Source organism: Culex pipiens, chromosome 2, assembly GCF_016801865.2.
Source record: "Culex pipiens pallens isolate TS chromosome 2, TS_CPP_V2, whole genome shotgun sequence".
Lineage (NCBI taxonomy): Eukaryota > Metazoa > Arthropoda > Insecta > Diptera > Culicidae > Culex > Culex pipiens.
Window position 1 is genome coordinate 216013567 of NC_068938.1, and position 24511 is coordinate 216038077.

General features: G+C 34.8%; 1 protein-coding gene across 3 annotated transcripts in view; it reads left to right on the top strand.

Moving 5' to 3' along the window:
• Positions 1–3411: 3411 nt before the first annotated feature.
• The window catches only part of LOC120429776 (choline transporter-like 2), a 33455-nt gene continuing 12355 nt past the window's right edge, over positions 3412–24511 (top strand). Inside the window, exons 1-2 of one of the 3 annotated variants that reach the window (XM_052706914.1) lie at positions 3412–3949; positions 13716–13774. In XM_052706914.1, coding sequence (XP_052562874.1) covers positions 13744–13774 — 31 coding nt within the window. In that variant the 5' untranslated portion in view covers positions 3412–3949; positions 13716–13743. Of the gene's footprint in view, positions 3950–13495; positions 13647–13715; positions 13775–18523; positions 18729–24511 lie in introns of those variants that run through there. The other 2 variants (XM_039594835.2, XM_052706913.1) reach the window with 2 other exon arrangements.

Here is a 24511-nt window from a genome sequence, read left to right on the forward strand (position 1 = left end):
TTTTAAGTCGAATTTTCATGTATTTTGTCAATAAATCGTTTAAATCAAAAAAAATGTTGAAAAGTGTTACTTTTCGAAACAAGTGCTGAAAAGTTCAACTTTTCAGCACCCATTTCAGTGCTGAAAAGTAGAACTTTTCAGCATTTATTTTGAAAAGAGTTGCTATTCGATTCTGTTATTTTTGGTACAGAAAAGTAGGCTATTTCGTCGTTCAAGAATGACAGGAAAAGTAAGTAGTATCACGACGGAATTGCAAAAAAATTAATTTTAATCGATTTATTTTTTTGTGCGGCTGTATCTTAGAAACTTACTATCTAATTTTCAAAGTTTCAGCGAGAAATTTGTAGGATTTTTTTAGCTTTTGAAAAATATTTTGTTAAAGGTTGGTTTTTCGTCATGAAGTATTTTATATAAATATAAAATGTTTAAATTTCAGAAAATTATAACCTGAAAATTGCTATAGAGCATGGTGCACTTCATCAAAATCTCGGTAATGCACCTGCGCTAACTAACATTCCCGTCCCTTAAAATCGAGGTCTACAAACTGACATGGCGGGCGCCGTAGATGGCCAATGACTGTTACCTATTCGCAACTGATCTAGCTTTAGCAATCATCGGCGCATTCATACATGCTGTTGATAAGGGAAACACCACTTGATCGTCGAAGCCTATAATCAGTAGTGCTGAAAGGATATTACGGTTCTGTTCAGCAACGGAGGGGCAACCATGGGTGATCTCTCATGCTCATGCTCATGCTCAACCATCCTTCACTGAAATAAAAAAAAAGTACCAAATTCCTAAATTCTAGGAATTTTGGCTCCTTTCCTTATTTAGTAATCGGGTTTTTTGGATTAGGAAGCAAAATTCCTAGAATTTAAAAATTTTGTACTTTTTTTTATTTCAAATATGTAATATGGGGAACCAACTTGTAGTGAAAGAAATAAAAGAAATATGTAATTATTTTTGAAGTGAAACTAAGATAACAAATCGATCAGATAATGCCATCACAGATTATTATATATTTACGTACCCATTTTGTATGATCAGCCTTGATTATGATACAAAATTGCTTATTTTGACATAGGAAATGTTTCATCCCATTAAAATAAACACAAATATAAGAATCACGAAATAAATCGTGATCAATCAACTACCAAATAATAGCAATCAATCTAAAAATTCTTTCTCAGAGTTTTATTTATTTATTATACCCAAGATTGCCCAAGTTTATTACAATCTAGACTTGATTATCTGAAGACCTTGGAAAAATTTCACTTCGGATTATCAAATCTTCGGATAAACGAATCACAAAAAAAAAACTTTTTTATATATTTTTGATTGTCGAGCTTGAGTATAGCCTACGTTAAAGTGATTTAGAATTTTCAAATCCAAGATGGCGGCCAAAATGGTGGTGATAAAATATTGAAAAAATGCATTTCCTTTTGTAATAGACTATCATCCATTCAAATTTGACATATATAAAATTAGCCGGGAACCGTGGTGTAGGGGTAAGCGTGATTGCCTTTCACCCAGTCGGCCTGGGTTCGATCCCAGACGGTCCCGGTGGCATTTTTCGAGACGAGATTTGTCTGATCACGCCTTCCGTCGGACGGGAAGTAAATGTTGGCCCCGGACTAACCAAAAAAGGTCAGGTCGTTAGCTCAGTCCAGGTGTAGGAGTCGTCTCCCTGGGTCCTGTCTCTGTGGAGTCGCTGGTAGGCAGTTGGACTAACAATCCAAAGGTCGTCAGTTCGAATCCCGGGATGGATGGAAGCTAAGGTGTAAAAAGAGGTTTGCAATTGCCTCAACAATCAAGCCTTCGAACACCTAGTTTCGAGAAGGAATCTCGCAATCGAGAACGCCAAGGCAATGCTGTAGAGCGAATAATTTGATTTTGATTTTGAAAATCGCAGAATTTGAATTTCATGTTAATAGTAACATAATAAAAACGTTACTTAATCCACCAGAAGGTGGTTGCTGCCTTCCTCGTAAAAGCCTTGCTTTGGCTAACGCTTACTTAGTAAAGACACTATATATCTGAGTGCTGCCATCTATGATAAATTAAATGGATCATTTGAAAGCACTGCAGTGTTTGTGTGCGTGCACTGAGCAGAAAGTTCCGACAGCTATCCGCCGGAGCTATCAAATTATGTAAATAATGACCCTTTTTTGTATCAACCAAAACAGTTATACGAACATAACTTTTAAAGTACTGCACCAATTCGGATGAAATTTAAAAAAGACTTAAAAAACCTGAAGACGAATCCAAAAACATAGATCCGGACAAAATCGGTCGAGCCAGTTCGGAGAAAAGTGAGTGAGAAAAAAAAATTCTACGTCCATCCACACGCACAGACATTTGCTCAGAATTTGATTCTGAGCCGATATGTATACGTAAAGGTATATCTTGGAGGCTTATTTGAAAAGTTCAATTTCTGAGTGATTTTATAGCCTTGCCTCAGTGAGGTGAGGAAGGCAAAACACTAAACAAATCTTTCTTGGTTCGATTAACCGAAGTCCCAAAACCTTGGGATAATCTAATTTCGGATAATCGAAAATTGGGATAATCGAGTTTGGACTGCAAAATGGAAAAAATACGTATTAAAACAAAAAACTTTTTATAAAAAAATTATTTTTTTTTTCTGATTTTCAGTTAAGTGACTGTAGTTAAGAAACCATTTGGATAGTCTCGATTTTTGAAGCAATTTTATATGATTTATTTAACTTAAGGAATTTTATTACATAGCATATTTTATGTTGGAAGCGAATCAATATTGAGAATATGTTTTAAAAGTCCCAAAACATTGCATTTGATGATGAATAATTTATATAAAGACCTTTTTTATTTGAAAAAAAAAGCAACAGAAAAGTATTTTTAAAGCATTCTTTCTAACGATACCGAAAATAACCAAATTATCGAACCAACAAACTTGCAAAACATGTTCCTCTTCCATGACTCACTGTGATGCACATCCTCCCACTTCTCCTCCCATCGCCCCCGAAAACAAAAACCAAAAACCCGAATCGCTTCGTTCCGACCGCGCGTCTATGAACTCCCGATCCGCGAGAGCACCATCGTCGTAAACTTCAAACCGTGCCTCGCTCATTCGCTTGCATCGGCTCGTGTCGCGTGGTCGGGTTCACAGCGCTTGGCTACGACGACTCGACTACTAGATTTTTGTTTGTAGTGTCTCACAGCCTCCTTTGACGCGTCGGCGGCGGTGGTCGTAATTTCTTTGCCGGATTCGCCTTCGGAAAGGTCGTGGTTTCTCCGCGTACTTGGTGTATGTTTTGACGGTAAGAGTTGTAATTGCTGTAAGTGTGTGCTCGTAGCTCAAGAAGAAGCAATTAGTGGTCATAGCATCCGTATTGTTGTTGTTGGTGTAGTGTCTTGTATAGTATGCTTCTATGAAAGTGTAGATAAATTGGCTTTGATAGGCGACTTCTAGTGCGGTAGTCTCGAGGTCGTTAATTTTGAGGGAAGTGATAAAGATCTAATAAAAGTCATCAAGCTAAGATCTTTGTGAAGTAGTCAGTGTAGTCTGTTGATTCAGCGTCCAGAAGAACATCCACCTGATGCTCAGCATCGTGGTTCGACCAAGAACAAGAAGCATGGTCCGGTAGATCACCACTTCTTTGTAATTCTTGGACGTCGGTGTCTGTCGAACACACAAAGTAGTCATCAAACAAGGTATCGGGAACAAAGAGAGGTCGGGGAACCGTCCGTCCACCGTTAGACGAAGACGCGGCGCGGTGGTGTAACGGAGGAGGTCGTAGAAAGAGACAGCAACATCGGACTCGGAAGCTGCAGCGCGTCCGGTGAGAGAGGAAGGTGGTTGTCCCCACAGACGAAGCCAAACCAGACAACAACAAGTCAGCTGTTTTTGCCGAAGTGAAGTTGGGCAAGCATCCGGAGATCCAAGAAGAAGGTCGTAGAAAGAAGAAACGCGGTAAGTTGGCACAAAGATTTTCTTTCACGGAACGGAACAATCTCGGCGTGGCGCGGTTTTGCCACAGTTCCGCCTTGCCCGTCTGGCGGACTCAATAGCCTCCACCGTCTAGCTGGCTTCTTCTTTCCCTCTTGATGGTTCAATTAAACTTTACTACCTTGCTGTGTTGTGGTGAAGCATGAGGAGTGGTGGGAACTAGGTGGGGAAGTCGGGTTGTTTTGCTTTTGAAATTAACCCTGTAGGAGTCAGATGTGTGGATTATTTTATGTTTATATTCTGTTCTAAATGTTGCGCTAATGAAAATTTAAAGTGTTTTGTCTGCCCTTTCTTCAACATTGTCCCAAAATATGAACGGGGTATTTTTTACAAATTCGATGAAAAATCAGAGACAGATTGAAAACTACAGTCCAGACTATATTATCCGAAGTCATGATTACCCAAAGTTCGATTATCCGATGGTTTGTGTGGGACTTCGAATAATCGAATTATGAACATTTTTTTTAATAATGTACATTTTAAACTTCTAAATTACTTAAGAGTGCTTTAGTGGTCATACTTAAGCTTGACAATCAAAAATTAGACTACGAAAACAAAAAGATTCGATTAAACGAAGGGATTTTTTTCAAAGACTTCGGATAATCGAGTCTGGACTGTATATATTTTTTGCATTCTAATCAAATGAATAAATTTAAAGTAAAGTATATATTTTAAAATATTGGATCACAGATGGAAAAAAGACTTAACACATAAAGGAAAAAATATGTGCATCAATTTACGAAAAACGTATTTTGTGCTTGTTTCTGCTATTTTTTTATGTTCAAAGTATTACAAAAAATATAAAACTCCGAAATTATCCTATACTTGAGGAATATGCTATCAAAAATTTCAAAAATATCCAAGAATTTATTTTAAAAATATTTCCTCAAAAGTTTCAGGTCTTTTTTTCGGAACCATATAGTTTTTTAAATTACCTTTGAAAATGTCCCATTTGATTTAGTATTGAAAAACATAAGTTTTCAATTTCATTTACAAGTACTTTTAGTAAGTTTTTCTATTAAATTTTTTATATTATTTTTCCTCTTGATTTTTGGAATCATTTTAGAGGGGCTGAATTTTAATCTCAACTCAATTTTATATTATTTCCCGTTTTGAAAACAAATAGGATCCAACTAAAAAGTGCTTGGCCAAATTAATTAAATCCGTATTTTTTTGATTGTCGATTCGAGTGCTCTTAATCAAAATAGGGTGGGTCGAAAAATGGGATGTGCGATAAAAGGGCGAAGGCTAGAAGTCGAACAGACAAAAGGTTGAAGGTGAATAGAAGGTCAAATGGACAAATTGTTGAAATTTTGCCTTTCTTACTAAAGAAGCTTTTGGCTCCGACTAAAGAGCAAGCTTTGGATCATTTCCCGAGAAATATTCATTGGATAAATTAGCAAAAAATCATGGCAATTTTGAAAACAACCTATTCTTGATAGTCATAATATATTTTTAGTTTTTTCCATTCTTTTAAACTTAAAAAGATTTTTTGAAAAAAAACAGACAACTAAAATATTTTGTGAGTTTTTCCAGTTCGTAAAAAGAAACTATTCTTGATTTTTTTCCATTCCAAGAACTGTTTGTCTTTAAAATAGATTAAAAAGTTTGACTTCTAAAATATTTTGAAAGGTTTATTTTATATTTCTTAAATTCACCTATTCTTGATCGTTAAAAAAATGTGAAGTATTTCATTCTTTCAATCATTATCATTCTTTCAAAAAAAAATCGACTTCGTTGATTCGTTGAAAAAATTGTGAATATCCATCAACATGATTTTAAGATATGATTTTTTGAAAATTAAATCATGATTCTTAGATATAATTTTTTGAAAATAAAAACTGGGTTTTTTTAAGCGCATTGCGCTGAACCCAAACAGACGGTAATAACTAAATTCATGCCATTTCAATTACAAATACTGTTAAAATAACAGAAAGTAGTATGGAATATTCTTGAAAAAAATATTTTTTTGCATAAGAGTTCAATAACAGTTCATTTTATCATAGCAAAATTTGTTATTGGTCTGATATTGTTTGAAAGCCAGAACAACTTGGGAATAAAATTTTTTGTTAAGGAAGAATACCTCCAACTGTTATTGGGATGATCGGATTAGTTGTTAAAATAACAAAACAAATAATAATAAAGATTCGTTCGAAGAATAACGTAAAATGTTTTTTGCAATTCCGTCGTGAAACTACTTACTTTTCCTGTCATTCTTGAACGACGAAATAGCCTACTTTTCTGTACCAAAAATAACAGAATCGAATAGCAACACTTTTCAAAATAAATGCTGAAAAGTTCTACTTTTCAGCACTCAAATGGGTGCTGAAAAGTTGAACTTTTCAGCACTTGTTTCGAAAAGTAACACTTTTCAACATTTTTTTGATTTAAACGATTTATTGACAAAATACATGAAAATTGGACATAAAATTTCACTCAGTGTGTATTTTTTGGAATTGCAAAAAATGTTGTATGGAACTCGTTGCAAAACTTGATTTTTTCAGCACTCTTCGTATTTATCCAACTCGGTGAACCTCGTTGGATAAATGTACGACTCGTGCTGAAAAACTCCTCTTTTTGCAACTTGTTGCATAAACTACTATTTAGTATGTTATTATATGTATGTTATTATTTTAACTTTTGGTAGAATTGACCAAATTGGTTAATGATGATCTTAATGATTTTTAATTTGTGTATTACAATTATGCACTTTCAAATTGTTTTCATGAGATGATTTAATGTATCTGTCAAAGAAGCGCATTAAAATGTTTGTAAGGGAGAATTTGCTCTATAAAATTTGTGCAATTTTCACTGTACTCAATATAAAATACAGCCTCAGGACTTAAACCGTCGCCTTTATTTTTTTTTTTTCTTGTAAATTAAAACTTTTTGAAAAAAAAAATGCATTTCAAAATCCTATTTTATTTATGGTTCCGATGCAGCTGACATGCGAGAAATAAATGTCACTTCAAACGCTCCCATTTGATCACGTTCATTAATCTTGAACGTGTTATTCCATTTTAAAACGCAAACAGGAACTTGCGATCCCATCGCTCTGCTCTGCTGAAGCTTCTAGCACTCATTTCTAAATAATTAAGTCACTACACTACTGCTAATGACAAACAAATTTAGTGTAATTATTTGAATTATTGTTTTTCAACCGGATGTAAAACATTTCAGAAATGAATCTGTAGAAATCTGTTGATAAAACTTCTTCAAATAATTCAAATTTCTGTTAAAAGTTGACCTCGAAACCTACAACAAAAAAAAATCATTTCCTACAAAAGTTCAGCCAATCATGATTCACATTCAGGTGAACTGTTTTGGGAAAACGATAATCGTGTGGGTAATTCCCAACCGTTTCAGCAGTGAGTTTGTGAACGCCTTTTCACGTCGGCACGAGGCCCGAATGCTAATTAGGTCTCTCTATTATCTTGCAGGGGAACGGTTTTCAATTCTACGTTGTAAAGTGGGGCTGTGGTGTATGGTGAATGTATTGCAAGGTTTCTTGTAACTATTGTCAGTTGAAATTTGGAAAATTGTGCTTTTCGCAGTGTAACAAGTTGAACATAAGTCGATTGAACCCTACAAGGTCGAAGAAATTCAATGTCTCCAGTGGTCATTAGCATATCTTGCGACATTCTCAATAACAAAGTGACAATAGGTGGTAATGGATGAGCTAATGAGGTTCATTCCACATAAAAAAGAGCAGCGCTTGCCGATCAATAAAAAGACGAACTTGAGTGTGTCAACCATAATGGCAGTCCGTCCCACAACCGTTGAAGGTCAAACCCATTCAGAGTCCGGTCGCGTTCGATCGTCGAATGTACAATCAAGTGTGATTCATCAACCTGTTAAGGTAAAGTATGAGTTTGCATATATCTGCGACGACGAGTGATAAATCGACTTTCCTGGTCGGTTATCAACTTGCATCGCAGATCAGATGACCATTAAGCAAAACCTTGATTGAATTTAAATGGAAATACATGGCTCCACATTTTATGCTTCCGAAGCGAGGCTAATTTTGAATACAAATGAGAGAATCGAAAGTGAGTTTGCTGGGTACCGTACGGCGGCGTGCTTACATCTGCAATACAAACACAGTTCAGTACGGACGGAGCTTGCAAAAGCTGGAACTGGCTCAACAAGTTGCTACTCGATCCCAACTTGTGCGGTGAGTTGAATGCTTGCCGTGGGGTTTGCCCCCTTGAGAGGCCAAGAGTTGAGAAAGTGGTCATATTTTTCAAATAAAAATTATTATTTCAGTTTTTTTGGATTTTAAAACATATTTATTTCGTTATTATATCTTTAAGTAGTCTAACACAACCTTAGTATCTAACTTGCAAATTCATTGGAATCTCTTGATGATCGTTCAATATGAAATGAGTTTGCGGTTCTCTTCAAAGCTGGGATGTCCAGGTGGAATCGACGTCCGTGATTTCACGGAGGAAGATATCCAGCCTGGATTCGACTCTTATCGAACAACTTCATTGTTTTCTGAAAATATAGAATACAAGAAGCACTTGAAATAATGATCAAAATGTCGAAACACACGATAAAACTATTAAATTACTTACCACAAAAGCTTAAATCTCTATCACAGTTATCTTTAGCTGGTTACCAAGCTGTTGTTTTCCGGGATTTGTTTGTAATAAAATAAAAATATTTGAATGCTTTTATAGTAAGTCAAATAGGTATGACCTTTTAACAAATGCAATGACTACCGCCATAAGTTTGTTCATTAAATAGGTACGGAAATATTTAACACAGCAATATATTTAAAAAAATACCTGCTTTAATCAAGATCATATACCTTAGTTTTTTTGTTGTTGTTTAGTTTATTTGTATGTTGTAAAAGTTTAAAAAACGAATTAATGTAAACCAATGCTACATTTAAAAATAATAAGCTGATTTTTTTTAATTCTATGGTTTCGATTAAAATAGGATAAATAGGATATTTTGTTAAATAGATTTAAAAGCATGAAAAATAGGTTTTTGGTGAATTTCGGTGAATCTAAAAAATTTTTTTATGGTTTAAAAAAGAAAAATAAAAAAAGCTCAAAAGATTAAATTTCCGCGTTTTAAAAATTTGACAGCTTGTTTTGTATTAAAACACCCTTTTGAAATAAAAGTCTTGATTCCAAAATCTTCAAAATTTTCGAAAATATCATAAAATTTCACAAATGTTTCATGAGATATTGGCATTAGAAATATAAAGAATTGGAAATGGTAAGACTTTCAAAACTTCAATTTCCTGTGTGTTTTTATCAGCTATATCTCAGCAACCTGAGCTCAAATCTTCAATGTTCCTGAGGCAACATTTAAAGATATTTTTGAACCCTTGAAAAACAGGATAAGTACAAAATAAAACAACTAAAAAAGAAAGCATAAAACAAGAAAAGTAAAGTTTTTCATTCAATCAAAACTGCTCAAAATGCCCTCCTGAACGCGGAAAAAATAAAAAAAATCAAAAGAATTAAAAAAAATTGAGCATTACAGGGTTAAAATCTAATTTTAAGTAGCGCATATCTTGAAACGGTACACTTAATCAAAATTTCTGAAGAATACTATCGATTACAAAATTGATTTAAAATAAATCATTTCCAGATTTTTTTTGTAAATGTTTTTGGCACATTTAAAAAAATCGTAACTCTGCGCCTACTTTTTGGTCGTACTTCTGTTAGGCTCAAAAGTTGTGAGTTTTTTGTTTCCTTAAACACATCAAAACATTTCAAAAATAAAAAATAAGGACTTGGCCATTAAATATTGCGGAAGAAGTTTATTTAAAACCCGGAAAAAATCCGTGTACCTTTTATTCTGAATAGTCTGAATACCTACAACATTTCCGAAGACTCCAAATCGATCAAAAAATGTCTCCAAAAGATATAGATTTTCGAACAATTACATACCATTTTTGAATGGACAGTTGCCAAAATTCTACCGAAACATTGGAAAAAGGAAAAGCTTCCAATAGTTAAGACGAATAAAAAAAAAGATAAAATCCACTTCCGAGAATTGCTCTACAATTTAAATAAATTTGTCTGGTGAAAAATAAATAAAATCAATCCGATCCCATTAATTTAACACAAAAATCTTGCAAGAAATAAATCTATATTCTGATGAAACAGCCGTCCTGCTTAAATTGATCAACACCTCTAACTAAGTGTCACATTTGGTTATCTCGTAATTTTTAAAAGGTACACCGAAATCCAACAAAGTAGCCGCTGCCGCACGCGTGCGGTATAAATAAAAGTCATCAATGACAAATCACAACAAGCCAACCGGCGGTAACTTGATCACACTTTTCCTCGCGACAAGCAATCGAGAAACCTATTTTTAATATTACTCGTATTAATTGTGTACTCGTAGTCCTAAGCCTCCTATGTGCAACCAAGTCGAGCATTCTTCACAAACCAATCGTTGCAAACGCGCGAAGAGGTAGATATTTTTAAATACCACGAAATTTTACGTTGCGGCATGTTCTGAGGAAGATGGGAAAAAAAAGAAAGTCCAACCCGACTTTGTTGTGTTGTACACATAAGTCGTCGTTTTGTGAGATATTTTCGTAATAAACATTTTCCTCGCAACAACATTGCGTAAGTTGAATGACAAGCTCGGTTTGTTTAGACAGCGCCGATAGTTTCCCAACCATTTGTCATTCGAGATATCGAATGTCTCGCGAATTCCGCGAACTAATGTTCTGAAAACATCGCATGATCTTAATTGATTGATCTAAATCAAACAAATAGAACCAAATGTACATTCCGGCAAATGTTCCCACTTCAAGGTCTCAAATTACATTGGCCACTTGTAACACCACAAATGATGCCACTGTCACCGCACAGTTGGCCATGACCCAGAGCAACCGTAAAAAAAAACCGCCACCGCCGTAGAAACAAAGTAACCGCGGCTTGCTGCGACCATCCCATTATATTTTCGGCACGGGTGGGAAAATCGATTCGAGGCGCACTTGAACTTCGGGGTGGTCAAAACTAAGCTGGATCGATTTAGCCGAGCCAACCGGAGCAGTTTCGAAGGTTACCTCTCCAAGACCGAACCTTCCTGCGGGGCACGTTTCAAGTTCAAGAACGTTCGCCGATTCTAGCGTGCCAGTTAGACGCGTTCTATGACTTCCTCCATAATTTTAAAAGATAAAACAAACACGCTGCTTCCGAAAACCAAAACCACATGTTTGTAAGTGCGTACGGGTCGTCAAAATGATGGTAGAAACTGACTGAATCATGCCGCGCCTCTGACATTTGCCGCCATGTAGTTCTGCCTTCCTCCCTCATGAGCATTAGCGACTAGCGAATTCCGTACACGGAGAAAAATCTGCTCCCAAAATTGTAAACAAGCGTTCATGAATTTCGGAACCATTAACAATTGAACTCTTTGTTCATGATTCTGAATTGCATGAACTTGTGCACGATTTTGGGATCTGATATTTCTTAGTGTAGTCAAATGACGATGATGGGGCGCCAACGTCACATGAACAGCGCAACAGTTTTGCACGCAACTCGCAATACATTGCGCTAATGGCTTGGAAGTTGATTTACGGTGACATGGGACGCGTGTGGCACAGAATTAGGATTGATAAAATAATTTAATTTGTGATGATGATTTTACTCTATAAAAAAAGTTTTAATCTGAAAATTAATCAAAAATACAGAAATACAAAAATACAAAAATACAAAAATACAAAAATACAAAAATACAAAAATACAAAAATACAAAAATACAAAAATACAAAAATACAAAAATACAAAAATACAAAAATACAAAAATACAAAAATACAAAAATACAAAAATACAAAAATACAAAAATACAAAAATACAAAAATACAAAAATACAAAAATACAAAAATACAAAAATACAAAAATACAAAAATACAAAAATACAAAAATACAAAAATACAAAAATACAAAAATACAAAAATACAAAAATACAAAAATACAAAAATACAAAAATACAAAAATACAAAAATACAAAAATACAAAAATACAAAAATACAAAAATACAAAAATACAAAAATACAAAAATACAAAAATACAAAAATACAAAAATACAAAAATACAAAAATACAAAAATACAAAAATACAAAAATACAAAAATACAAAAATACAAAAATACAAAAATACAAAAATACAAAAATACAAAAATACAAAAATACAAAAATACAAAAATACAAAAATACAAAAATACAAAAATACAAAAATACAAAAATACAAAAATACAAAAATACAAAAATACAAAAATACAAAAATACAAAAATACAAAAATACAAAAATACAAAAATACAAAAATACAAAAATACAAAAATACAAATCTCATTCACGGTGCCCAAGTCCAACCACCCGTCATAAATCGACAGAATAATAATATTTCATATTCGTAACTCGACTTCAAAATAACAGACGCCGTAGATCTCAGCAAACACGCACATTTAACGCTTCCTTCCTTCTCGGATGGTGGGCAAATCCATCTGGTCCGCGAATAGACGGCCGTGCCTACTTTGATTTATTTTTAACGCCGTGAACTAATCTAAAACAACCGCCAATTACCGTAACACGGCCCCGGGCAGATAAGTCGGAACTGTTGGTGCGGTCTTCTGGCGGTGACCCCTGAAATTGAGCAGCGTTGAAGTGGTGGGGGTCGTCCGGAACTTACGTAACATTCTATTTTTTAATGTTAGTTAAATTTTTGATTGTTCGTTGAGTAGTTTATGAATGACCCAGAATGCGTCAGGCGGAAAAGTGGTCTTTCCCCCATCAAACTTGTTGGCGTTGCTTATCAGAAAGAAAAGGTAAACAAGCATTTTTGTGCTGTCGAGTGTCTTCTTACGAACGGGGGGGATTTCACGTTTGAGATAGTGAGAAATGTTTGACGTTCGTTTACCTTATAGAAGGTTATGAATCATAGCTTTATGTACTTAAATAGAAATGTTAAAACAAAATCTTATCAAATGAAAACTTTTTAAGTTTCTATCCGTAAATTCCTTTAATTATGTTGATCATTCACTTCAACTTTCAATTTTATTAGCACACGTCATTAGTCAGTAGCAGTGACTATTTCCCCTGAGAGCAATCCTGTGAACCAACCCTATTCTAGCACGAAACAGTACGACAGCGTTGTTATCTATATACAAACACATTCTGTCGGTTGCTTCTAGTCTAGTTTCAATAGTGATATCTTCTGGAAGAATGCTACTAAGTAAATTTAACACCTGATTTACCAAGCATGAATCTGCAAGATCAATTTTCAATTTAATCAGCAAAAAGACTGATTTGAAGTAGAAAATTTTGGAAAAATTATTATTTGCCATACGCGATTTCACAGCTTGGTAGCCAAAGTGTTAAACATTAACATCTTGTAATTATCTACAAAAAAAAGTTCAAATGTTTCTCCAATTAAGATTTCAACCAAACAAAATCCACTCAAAACCAACAAAATGACTCACTCCGCCATGCAATATTGGCTAGTTTTCCGCCCTCATCCTGATAACAGACAACTCTTGTACAGGTTGCACTTCCCTCCCAGCAGGGCCACTTATTGAAGTTGGCATTTAGCTCAGTGTCTCGTTATCATTCGACGGGGCGACACACAGGTGAAGAGGCAGTTGGAGTTTGAAAGACTGTCGTCTTGGGGAAGTTCTTTGTAGAGGTTGTTTTGAAATTTGTTGCCTAAGGTTTGTATTTTGAACTAATGCAGGGTTTCTTCTCTTAATTTTAGGTGCCAAATCAAGCTGGAGCTGTAAATTATGGCCAGACATGATGATGGGGAAAGTTATGGTGAGTTTTTACTGAATAAAAATGTTTTCTATGTTATCCAGGTAAAAGAGAACAAGCTAACGTTGAAAGTGATGATTGATGAACCACATGTGCCAACGTATTTTCTTTGTTCAAGTGCAACTATCCAGTATTGATTTGAGAGTTCAGCTAAGTTAAATGGTTTCTTATCAATGGTTCACAAGGTAACCAACAAAAACAGCTATGACATTTCAAACCATACCTATTTCTCTGTGATGCAAAACAGCGCTGAAAAAGATACCGTAGCTACTCTCTTGGCTGTTTATTGGCACTGAGTGAATCACTGCACTTGACGGTGTCATATACCACCAGGCAGAGGAGATTTATAAGCGTCAATTCAAGTGCCACTAATTAAGCCACATGCGCTCTTATCTGATGGTGTTTGTGCACTTCTTTTGTTGAGTTTGACAGTTTTTGAAAGATACCTTCGAAATTAGGTCATTTCCAGTCAAATATGGTACTAAACTTGACATTTTTTACTCAAGAGTAAGGACGTTTCAGATATTTTTCGGAGTTTTTGACTTTGATAGGTTGGAGATTTTTCCGCAAAATGAAAAGTATAAGTTAGGGGTTACATACATGTAAATCGGCAAAAATTTCAGAGGTTGGTTTGAGCACACACTTAAACTTTTTTTAAATCTGTTTTAAGGGCATTAAAATAAATATTTTCAACTATTATCAAAATAAATTTGAAGACATTTGGTTGTATAATTGCCGAGATATAGATATTTGAAGTTAGCAGTTTCAAAAAACGGGTGCCACGATATCTCAACACTGCTTTGACCAAATCGGCTCAAAATTTTGGTGAAGCCTCGTTAAACCGGTCCTGTGTGCATGACGAAGCCCGATTTTCAAAAAAAATATTTGAAAAAAAGATAAAAATATTTCTGTGTTTTTCATTTAAAAAAATTGTCAGTTTTTGATTTTTGTATTTTTTAAAAAATGTAAAATTTCAAAATCGGGCTTCGTCATGCACACGGAATATGTCTTGTAAGTCTTCACCTCAAATTTCAGCCAATTTGGTCCATCCCATCTCGAGATATCGTGGCACCCGTAAATCAACTCGGCGTTTAGAGAAAAACGCTCACAAAGTTTGACAGTTCGCTTTGCGCATGGCAAAATTTTGAGCGTAAATCATCTCTTACTCAGTTTAATCATGGAATATCTTCATGAAACTTTCAGGAGTGATTGAAAATCATATTTTAAGTGGATTGAATAAATTTTCTGAAACATGAAATTTTGTGATTTTCTACATGTATGTAACCCCTTAAATGCGTATGAAATTGTAATTGTAATTGTAATTGTAATTTTATTGAGACGATATCCTGTTAGTTTACACTGTATATCAGGGCAAAGGCAAGAAATGGTATGGTATCATACTGACCGTGGTAGAGAAGTGTTCAAAGTACTGCATGAAGAATTTTTCATCAATTTTTTAAATGTTTAAAATGCAGATGAATAAGATTATTCTAATATTTTAAATATTGTCATGACTTTTTCAATGAATATTAGTACGTATCGCGAAACGAAATGCATTTTCTAATTTTTTGGACAATTTTCCACTAAATGAAGATAAAAATAATTTGAAATATTTAATTTTATGTGTATTTAAAACACATTTCGACATGTACAAGTTTAGAAAAACTTTCCGAATAACACATCTCATATAATTTCTTTTTCAGCGGCCTAAGGCACTACAAATGGCTACTTTTGATTTTTAAAATCATTCTAGAGTTTTTTTATTATCAAAAAAACAAAACTTTATTTTTTCCCTTTTTGGGTGTTTTATAATGAAACCGCCTTAAGTCAGGATTTTTTTTAAAGCATCAAAAAAATGGTTTATTGAAATCTTCCAGCAAAAAAAAAAAAACGAATTTGTCAAACAAAATTTAAAATTTCCAATCAAAACAGACTTTACACCTTTTTTAATAACATAACAATTTGTTACATTGTTTGCAAATAAAAGTAAGTTTATGTTTTTATACAGTTCAGTTTTCTGCAATTTCAAAACTCTTAAAAAGGAAAAGCATTTGTGAAAAGCTGTGAAAATTTCCTGAAGTTAAAGCCTCTTAAAGGTAAAATATTAAGATAATGAGTTATTCTCAGTGTTATCTAATATGCCCTCATTTTTCACACCGTGATGTATCAAAAATATGTTTAAAAATTAAACTTTCGTGAAATTCTTACCTATTTTCTACAAACATAATTTCAAAACAAAAAAAAATCGAGCATCTTTTTAAAACTTCCAATTTGAGTGTTTTTAGCCCTTTCAAAAGGTTATTCTTGGATTTAATAAATCAACTTTATGTTATTATTATGTTATTATTCATTGAATTAACATTGAAAATCCAATCGTTAGTTTCCGAGATATCGTGTGTTCAAAAAGGTGGGCTAAAAATATAACACTGAGAAAAATTCTTTATTCACAATAATTTAAACTTCAAGATTCTGAGAAGTTTTTTGAATTTTTGCATATGAGCAATTCTCTACCAAAACCGGAAATGGATTTTATTTGTATTTTTGATTTGGCTCAAACTTTTTGGGGGCCTTCCCTATGACCAAATAAACTATTTTGTGTGATTGGTTCATCCATACAAGTCTCCATACAATTTTGGCTGCTGTCCATACAAAAATGGTATGTAAATATTCAAACAGTTGTAACTTTTGAGTGAATTTTCTGATCAATTTGATGTCTTCGAGACTTTTGAGAAAAAAATAGGTACACGGAAAAAAAGCCGATTTAATCCCACCTGGGGTGAGATAGAGCCTTTCTTACAAAAGGAAGATAACGGCAGTTGATTTTTTTTTTTTCAAAGAAAGATGGTCCATTCATGAATCAATTCAAAACTCAACATGATTTTTTCATAAAACTGAAAAGCGCTGGTTTTTGCCTCATTTGCCATGGCCGGGTGTAAGCTGTGCTCGCACACAAGCATTTTCGATTTTTAAAATCAGAACAAATTATTTGTGAGGCAGAGAATTAGCTCACAATTTGCGATGTTCTTAATGTTTTCTGCCTATCGCTAAATTGTTCTTATTCGCATAAATGTTCTTGAAAGCTTTGAAACGCCTGCTGGAATTCACTAAACTGACATTTAGGCGTCAGGCAAAATTGTGAGCTTTCAATAAGCAAGCCAGAAAATGATGTAATTTGGTATGGAACTGGTTCAGGTTCAGCACATCCCCTTTCAAATGCGCCCAAGAGAGCTTAAATCCATAATGTGGGCTCTGAGAAACCCCCTACCACAAAATTGAGCACTTTTTTACCACACACGGACGTCACGCGTGCTCTACAGTAAATTAGGCGCCAAAATTCGGATATTGGAGGAGGACCAATTCTGTCATTGTCAATCGATCGGGCGTCGAAAATCGATCGTCCATGAATATTTCTCAAAAAATGATTTGGGAACGAAGCTGGATTTGGCGTCGGAGCCAAAAGCAAACCCTATACCTTTCTTTAGTAAGAAAGGCAAAAATCGTTGAAAATAATTACGAATTCGAATAATAAGAAAAATACTCATTACTCATTACTCATTAAATGCTATTCAAAGTGTATCATTTTGCGATCAAAAGTCAGCACCAGTGACGGAACAAAATTAACATTAACATCGATTTTTTTTTTTACATGTGTCAATTTTGTTAAAAACTGTTAAAAATAAACAAAATTCAAAGCAGGTGGTCGTCTCTTTGAAAAATCTCATATCAAGGATCAGAAACACCGTCAACTGTGGTGAATCGGTTCATCCAAGGTAAATTGTGACACTATTTTTCGTCAAGTTTCGGCTCAATATTTTATTTATTTTTTAATTGATTCGGTTGTAATCGATTTAAAGTTTGCACTGCTTATTCCAAATTTAATACAACTTTTACAGTAGTCTCATTCCGTCCAAATCTACGACAAAAAATGACGATCTTTCAATCCCATTGCACGTGTCGTCAAGAACTCGCACATCAGGCGTTATTTAAACACCGTGAGAATCTGTTCACAGCTCCAATTCGCGCACCAGTTCCGTTTTGCTCACTGAAGCAGCTCTCCTCACAGCATGCTGAGAGACGAAAAAACACCAACATCACTACTTGATTTGCACTCGATCGCCGATCGCAAAGTTGCATAAGATCACCGCTACACAGTAGCAGGCCATGCACGAATGATAATTTCGCAATAAGATAATTATTTCTCGTGTTCTAGGAAAAAAAAGAAGAGTTGACCGCACAAAGCCTACCGAGTCGCGGTGACCCGTTTTGTACACTCACCAAGTCGCTTAATCAACGTTACATCTTCCGCCGTACTTGACGTTGCTCAACTTGTCGACTTAATTAAATATCACACACGACGCTGAGAAATACTGTCCATTCTAGCTCGAATGCTCTTTTTATCACCGTAGATTGAAGTTGGCGGGGGTCATCCATAGATGACGCCGCAGCCCGTCAAACTTGTTCTAATTTATTTTCCATCCAGCTTAATTTGCTCGCCATTGAGAGCTTCCAAACAAAGACGAGATTGGTCGTACCCCGGTGGCCGGTGGCCACTCCCTTGTGTTCCCGGCGGTGATGCTGGACAAAGGCGCTTCCACCAACCACATCCACATGCCACATGCTTGTAGGTTTAGGTTGGGTTGTAGGTGCAAGCGACGCCAACAAAGAGTCGTCGTCAGCTGTTGATGATGTTCGGTGCATCGGTTGTGGAGTCCGCAACGCTCAGTCAGTCTACGTCGAGACTTGCCGCGTGCGGTTCGTGTGTAATAGAATTAGCGTTCGTTGTTCGGCGGAATAATAACGTAACGAACAATATCGGCATTCAATCAGTGAACCGTAACCGTTTGTGACAAAGTTGATGCAAGTTGGAGGAAATCCGTGAATGATTTCAAATCAAAGCAACCATTGAACCCTGTTTCGTAACGATCCCAGCGCTGAACCGGTTACAAGAAGCCACCCCGTTAGTCATCCTCTGTTTGTTCTGGGGAAGCCATGGAAGTCGCGGCAGGCCGTGCAAGCAAACGCCAAAGCGGCGTTTCTGTTTACCAACAAATCGTTATCAGTCGTAGCGTGCGGAATCATTCTGTGGTTGCTTTGTTTAGTCTCTGAATTGCGGTTTTGTGAGGAGAAGTTTGCGAGTTGTGGTGACCTTGTCCTGTAAAAAAAAACTTTGTTTGGGAAAACGGAGAAAAAGTGTGCTGAACAAAGACAACGTGACAAAGGCTGCTAGGGGAATTAGTCGGTGGAAGCAGAGTTGACAAATTATTTCAATTATTGGTTGCTTGACGCTGTTTTCGGATTAATAACATAAATATAGATTTGTTAAAATTCAACGAGACAGTTGAAGAATAAATCAACTTTGATTATTTTGGTAGATTAATGCACGAAATTGCTTCGCATACCTTAAGTATTTTGTACTGGTGACGGTACTATGTGCCAATGATTAGCCAATTTGCATGTAGTAAATAATGTAAGAATAATTGTTCACATTATTGTTCTAAACTTTATCACTGAATTTTAAAATGATTCAAAACTTGTTTTTTTTTTTAAGAGGAACTCCTAGCTTTTTAAATAGTTCTTAAATTAACCAGAGAACTAAAACTGAATTTCAATTTATACTTACACTGTAAATTTTTAACAGTTTTCAATGTAGGCTATTCCAAATCTTTTGTGCGTTTTTGTGTGTTTTCGGCCCTGGTCAATTTGATTTTTGTGCCATACAGTATGTAAATAAAAGTATTTACACCCCTTGGGCACTATGCACATTTTGTGATGAAACATGTAAAAAATTTAAAGTTTGACAGGAACCTAGTACTACGTTTCGTTCAGAAACTCATGTCAAACATTTTGCTACAAAAATCTCATGAAAAGATGATTTCTATAAAAAGTTATATAACAAATACTAATACGAAAATAAAAAAGGTGCATAAAAAGTTTGTACACCTTTCGAAAAATTAACATAAATAATGTTATTTGTTGACAAATCACCATAAATCCAGTCTCCCAACTTCAAATAGGCATCCTTGACTGATTAAAAAAATAATTTGGATTTAATATAAAGTTTACTAACTACTAAGTATGAAAGTTTATATAACTCTCTAAATTCTATATAAAACTTATCTAAACTTAATTTTGCAAACTTTTAATTCAACTAAATGTCAATATATTACCATAGCATTGCTAAATAAACATTTTGGAGTGGGTATAACACCGTTTTGGGGGTATTTGTATCGATAGAATAGATTTTTCGTTGGAATTTCGTACCAACCCGGAATTACGTCTTCGGAAAATCCGCCGGCATCTGAACCGGTCCACAATTCACAAGTCAACCTATGTGGAATCGAAAAGGGCATAAAATTTCCGATCTTTTGATACCTAAACATCTAGGTTTTCTTTAAAACCTACGTTTTTAAATACCTGGGCGTATAGTTAAATCATATATTAACTCTATGCAAATTTAATTAAAAAATGCAAATGAAATAAAATAAAGTTACAGTTTGTTAACAACATTCAATTTAACCATTTCGCATTTCTTTACAAATGCATTATTTTTTCTCAATTGAAGTTTTATGAACTTAGACCGTTGCAAAAATTTGATTGAAAAAAGTGTTCTTAAATGTTTTTCAGATCAGTTTTGCAATTATTAGCTTTAAAAAATACTTTAAAAGCAAACATCGGAATTTCACAAAAATGTTAAATATTTTTCAACGCAGGGAAATGCATTAAAAATTGAATTAGAAATCTATTTACAGTGATATTTTTAAGTTTTTTGAAAAAAAAAATTGAAAAAAAAATAGAAATACAGTGACTAAGAGTATCACAAAAATTACTTTCAAATTTTAATTGACAAATAACATACATAAATTTGAATTACTCGCCATGGCATGAACATTTGAATTAAAAAAGTGTTTTAAATGCAGCTCACCAGCCCACTTGTTTCGCAATCATAAATTTTCGAAATATCCAAGAATCGAAGAAAATTTGTTTTTCCGGAAAAATACTTTTTGTAGTACTCTACATGGAAATTTCACAAAAAAATAGGGCCCAAACATGCTTAATTTGATTTTCAACGCAGGGAAATGCATTTTAAATAGTTATCAGATTGTATTTCAATTAAATTTTTTGAAGTTTCTTTAAAAAAATATTTTTTTGCTTCATGAGTTTTCCGGCCTATTTTGAAGGGAGGAGGTGGCATAAACTTTGAAAAACATCTTAAACAAAATGTATTTTACAAATAATTCCAACAAATATCTTTGAAAGATCGGTTCATTCTTCAAAGAATTTCTCAATGCCAATACTAGCATCACTTACCCTACCACATCAACCCAGTTCTGGCGCAAGCAGAACTGTGCAATAACGCAAAGCTTTTTTGTGGTATTTATTTTCTCTTCTTCATTCGCTTCTCTGCTAAACTCGACTTTTTTCGCACGTCTTCTTCGAGTGTGTCACACTTCATACTTCCATATATTTAATTTCTGCTCCTTCGAGCTGTATGGACTGAGTTGTTGAAACTTGTCAATAAACACAAAGAGCAAAACTTACAAACGACAATGTCATAAACAAGATTCTCAGTTTTAAATGTTGAAAAAAAAATATATGAAAGGGTAATATTTTTAAATTTTAATGTATTTTTTTCAATTTGATTCTTTTTTACATGAAAAATAACAGTAAAAAATAACACCACACAGCGATAATATTTTGCTCACTACCGTGAGTGTGGGTGCGTTTACTTTTTTCTTTTTTTTTTGTTGTTGTTATACAACTTGAAAATCTGCGTCCGCCCCTCGATCGTCTCAGAACGACAAGCTCCACAGTCAGCAGCTGTCAGTCGTCGGTCTAACGCGCCGGGGAAAGGATTGGTCGTGTGCCTTGTTTCTCATCAGCATACATACGTTTAACCCGAAGGTGGTCGGTCGGTGATCAATTCTGCTTAATTGTGGCTTTAATTGACTTTTAATTGGGCGGAACAAAGCGGTCGGAACGGTTGCGGTGTTTTTTTAGGATCAAAAAGTGTGTTTAGTGATAAGTTTGTGAATAATATGTGGTGATTAGGGACTATCCATAAACCACGTGGACACTTTTTTGGGAATCTCAACCCCCCCCCCCCCCCCTTCGTGGACAATTGTCCATACAAAAAAAAACTTTTTTGTATGGAGCGTGGACAATCGCTTACCCCCACCCCCCTCCCCCCAAAAAAGTGTCCACGTGGTTTATGGATGGTCCCTTAGTAGGAGGTGTTAATTTATGTGTACTATTTTTTTGTTATGAATTATTGCGCAATTCTCACCAACTTAAACTTCGCACTTAATTATAGCTATCGATCGCACTATTGCGCCTTGTCAAGCTGGCTTGGGAAATTTCAATTTTCTCAAAAAATGATCAAAGCGAGCCGATGTTGCTCACCTGTCAATCGCAATTTTAAAGTGCGATTGTCCAGTTTGGTGGAAACTGCGAGTGGAAATGTAAATAAACAACTGCTGGTTGCCTAGTTTTTGGAAATTTTGTTGTCAAAAGTGCGGGCCAAATCCAAGTTACAGTGCAAGGATCAATAGTACACTGTCTTTGATTGGCTGTTTTTGTCTTAAATATTTAAATATTAAATATTTTAACAAAAAAACTTTTATATTAAATGAATTAAATTGTCAAAATAAAATTACTGAACATTCTTAATCATAACTATCAAACGGAAGTAATTTTCTCCAAACCCAACACATCATTCTTCACAAAGATGGAACTAGTACGTGCTATTAATAGTGATCTGATAAGCCAAAAAATAAAAAAACTTTTGAGCAACCGACAGTTGCGTACTAAGTGCTAGTTTCCTCCACCATTCAAATTCACCAACCAACCAACAGCAGAACGACACCACCGCACAACTCTTTTTTGGCCTCACAAAGTTTTTGTTATGAAGTGCCAAAAAAGCCAAAGCAAGCCGGTTGTTGAAAAAAAAAGCTGTTGCTTAATTGAGTGCAAATTAAACAATCAAAGGTGACATCAGCTTTTGACACTCGATCGTGATGGGGAACCAAATTCAAACTGGAGATGGCCTCTAATGGTTGGGGAGCTTAACCGCAACATTGTGAAGGGAAAGCCATTTTAACCGCAACTTATAGTTGCTTTCTGTTTTGTTTTGTCTCGACTAAAACTTTTCAGTATTGACGGTATTTAAAAAAAAATCGGATCGTCAAAAGTTATTATGTATAAAATACCCCACTCCAAGTTATCAATAAAAATTTGCAACTATATCAATTTGGTCACACCTCAGTCTTCATTGTCACATATCTGCCACATATGTTGTTGATTTCCCGGAATGCAAACTAGGAACATACAGCCAAACAGTCTACGATTCATGAAGGTGTGGTGTGACTCACGTACTTTTTTCGACTTGCCGCGTGAGTACACGTAAAATGCCATACCTGGCCTCTGTTGTCGCCAGAAGTTGAGCTGAAAATAAGTTTACAGTTTCGCATGCGTTGCACTTTTTCCTTCGCTGAGCTTTCTCGCATGTGTTTGCGTCTCAAGAAGGTTGAAACTTTTTATTTGGAGCCAACGGTAATAATGGCACAATGCACAGTGGTCCAGATCGCAAAATTAAGTGGAAAATGGATTTTCCGAAAAATGGTGACGTTTTGGAGCTTTGGTGTCTTCAGAAGAGTTGTTGCAAATGGAAAGGGGCAACTTTTGGTTTGGTTCAAAATTAGGGTGGTTCACGATTAGGGTGATTTTGAAAATCTAACTTTTCAGGAATATTTTTGGGAATTTTTTTGTCTTCTAAAAAGTTGATGGGCTTGCCAATCCAAGCAACTTTGTCGAAGACACCAAAATTTTATCTCGTAATCTACGCCTTCTATGACCAAATTTATAAAAAGCATCTGAGCAAACCTTCAAAAATCAGTTTTTTGAACGTGGCAATTCAGGGTTAACTTTTAGAGAAAAGTGATATTCGGAGCACTTTTAGAGCTCTACAAAACAAACATTTTCATTTTTTGACATGTCAATTTGGACTTAAGGGTCAAAAGTTACAGCCATTTTAAGGTAAAAAAGATGCAAATTTAAAACTTAAATATCTCAAAATGGCGCAAGCCAAATTTTGAGCACTAGGTTGCATTTGAAAGAAGAGATCTAGCATTACAAACGCTGAAAAAATCTCAGGGGTGTTTTTCTTTAAACTTGAGATATCTTCATTTGAAAAAGTCTAATTTTCAAGGGAAAACCATATGGGACCACCCTAACGAAATTCGAAAATTGTCCAAATATATGTTTTTCCATGTAATTTTGCCCGCTGAATCTGAATCTGCCCTCAGAATTGAGCCAAAATGTCAACAAATCGATTTTTGGTCATATTTTGGGTTTAAATGATAATTTTACATGGAAACCCAAAATATGACCAAAAATCGATTTGTTGACATTTTGGCTCAATTCTGAGGGCAGATTCAGATTCAGCGGGCAAAATTACATGGAAAAACATATATTTGGACAATTTTCGAATTTCGTTAGGGTGGTCCCATATGGTTTTCCCTTGAAAATTAGACTTTTTCAAATGAAGATATCTCAAGTTTAAAGAAAAACACCCCTGAGATTTTTTCAGCGTTTGTAATGCTAGATCTCTTCTTTCAAATGCAACCTAGTGCTCAAAATTTGGCTTGCGCCATTTTGAGATATTTAAGTTTTAAATTTGCATCTTTTTTACCTTAAAATGGCTGTAACTTTTGACCCTTAAGTCCAAATTGACATGTCAAAAAA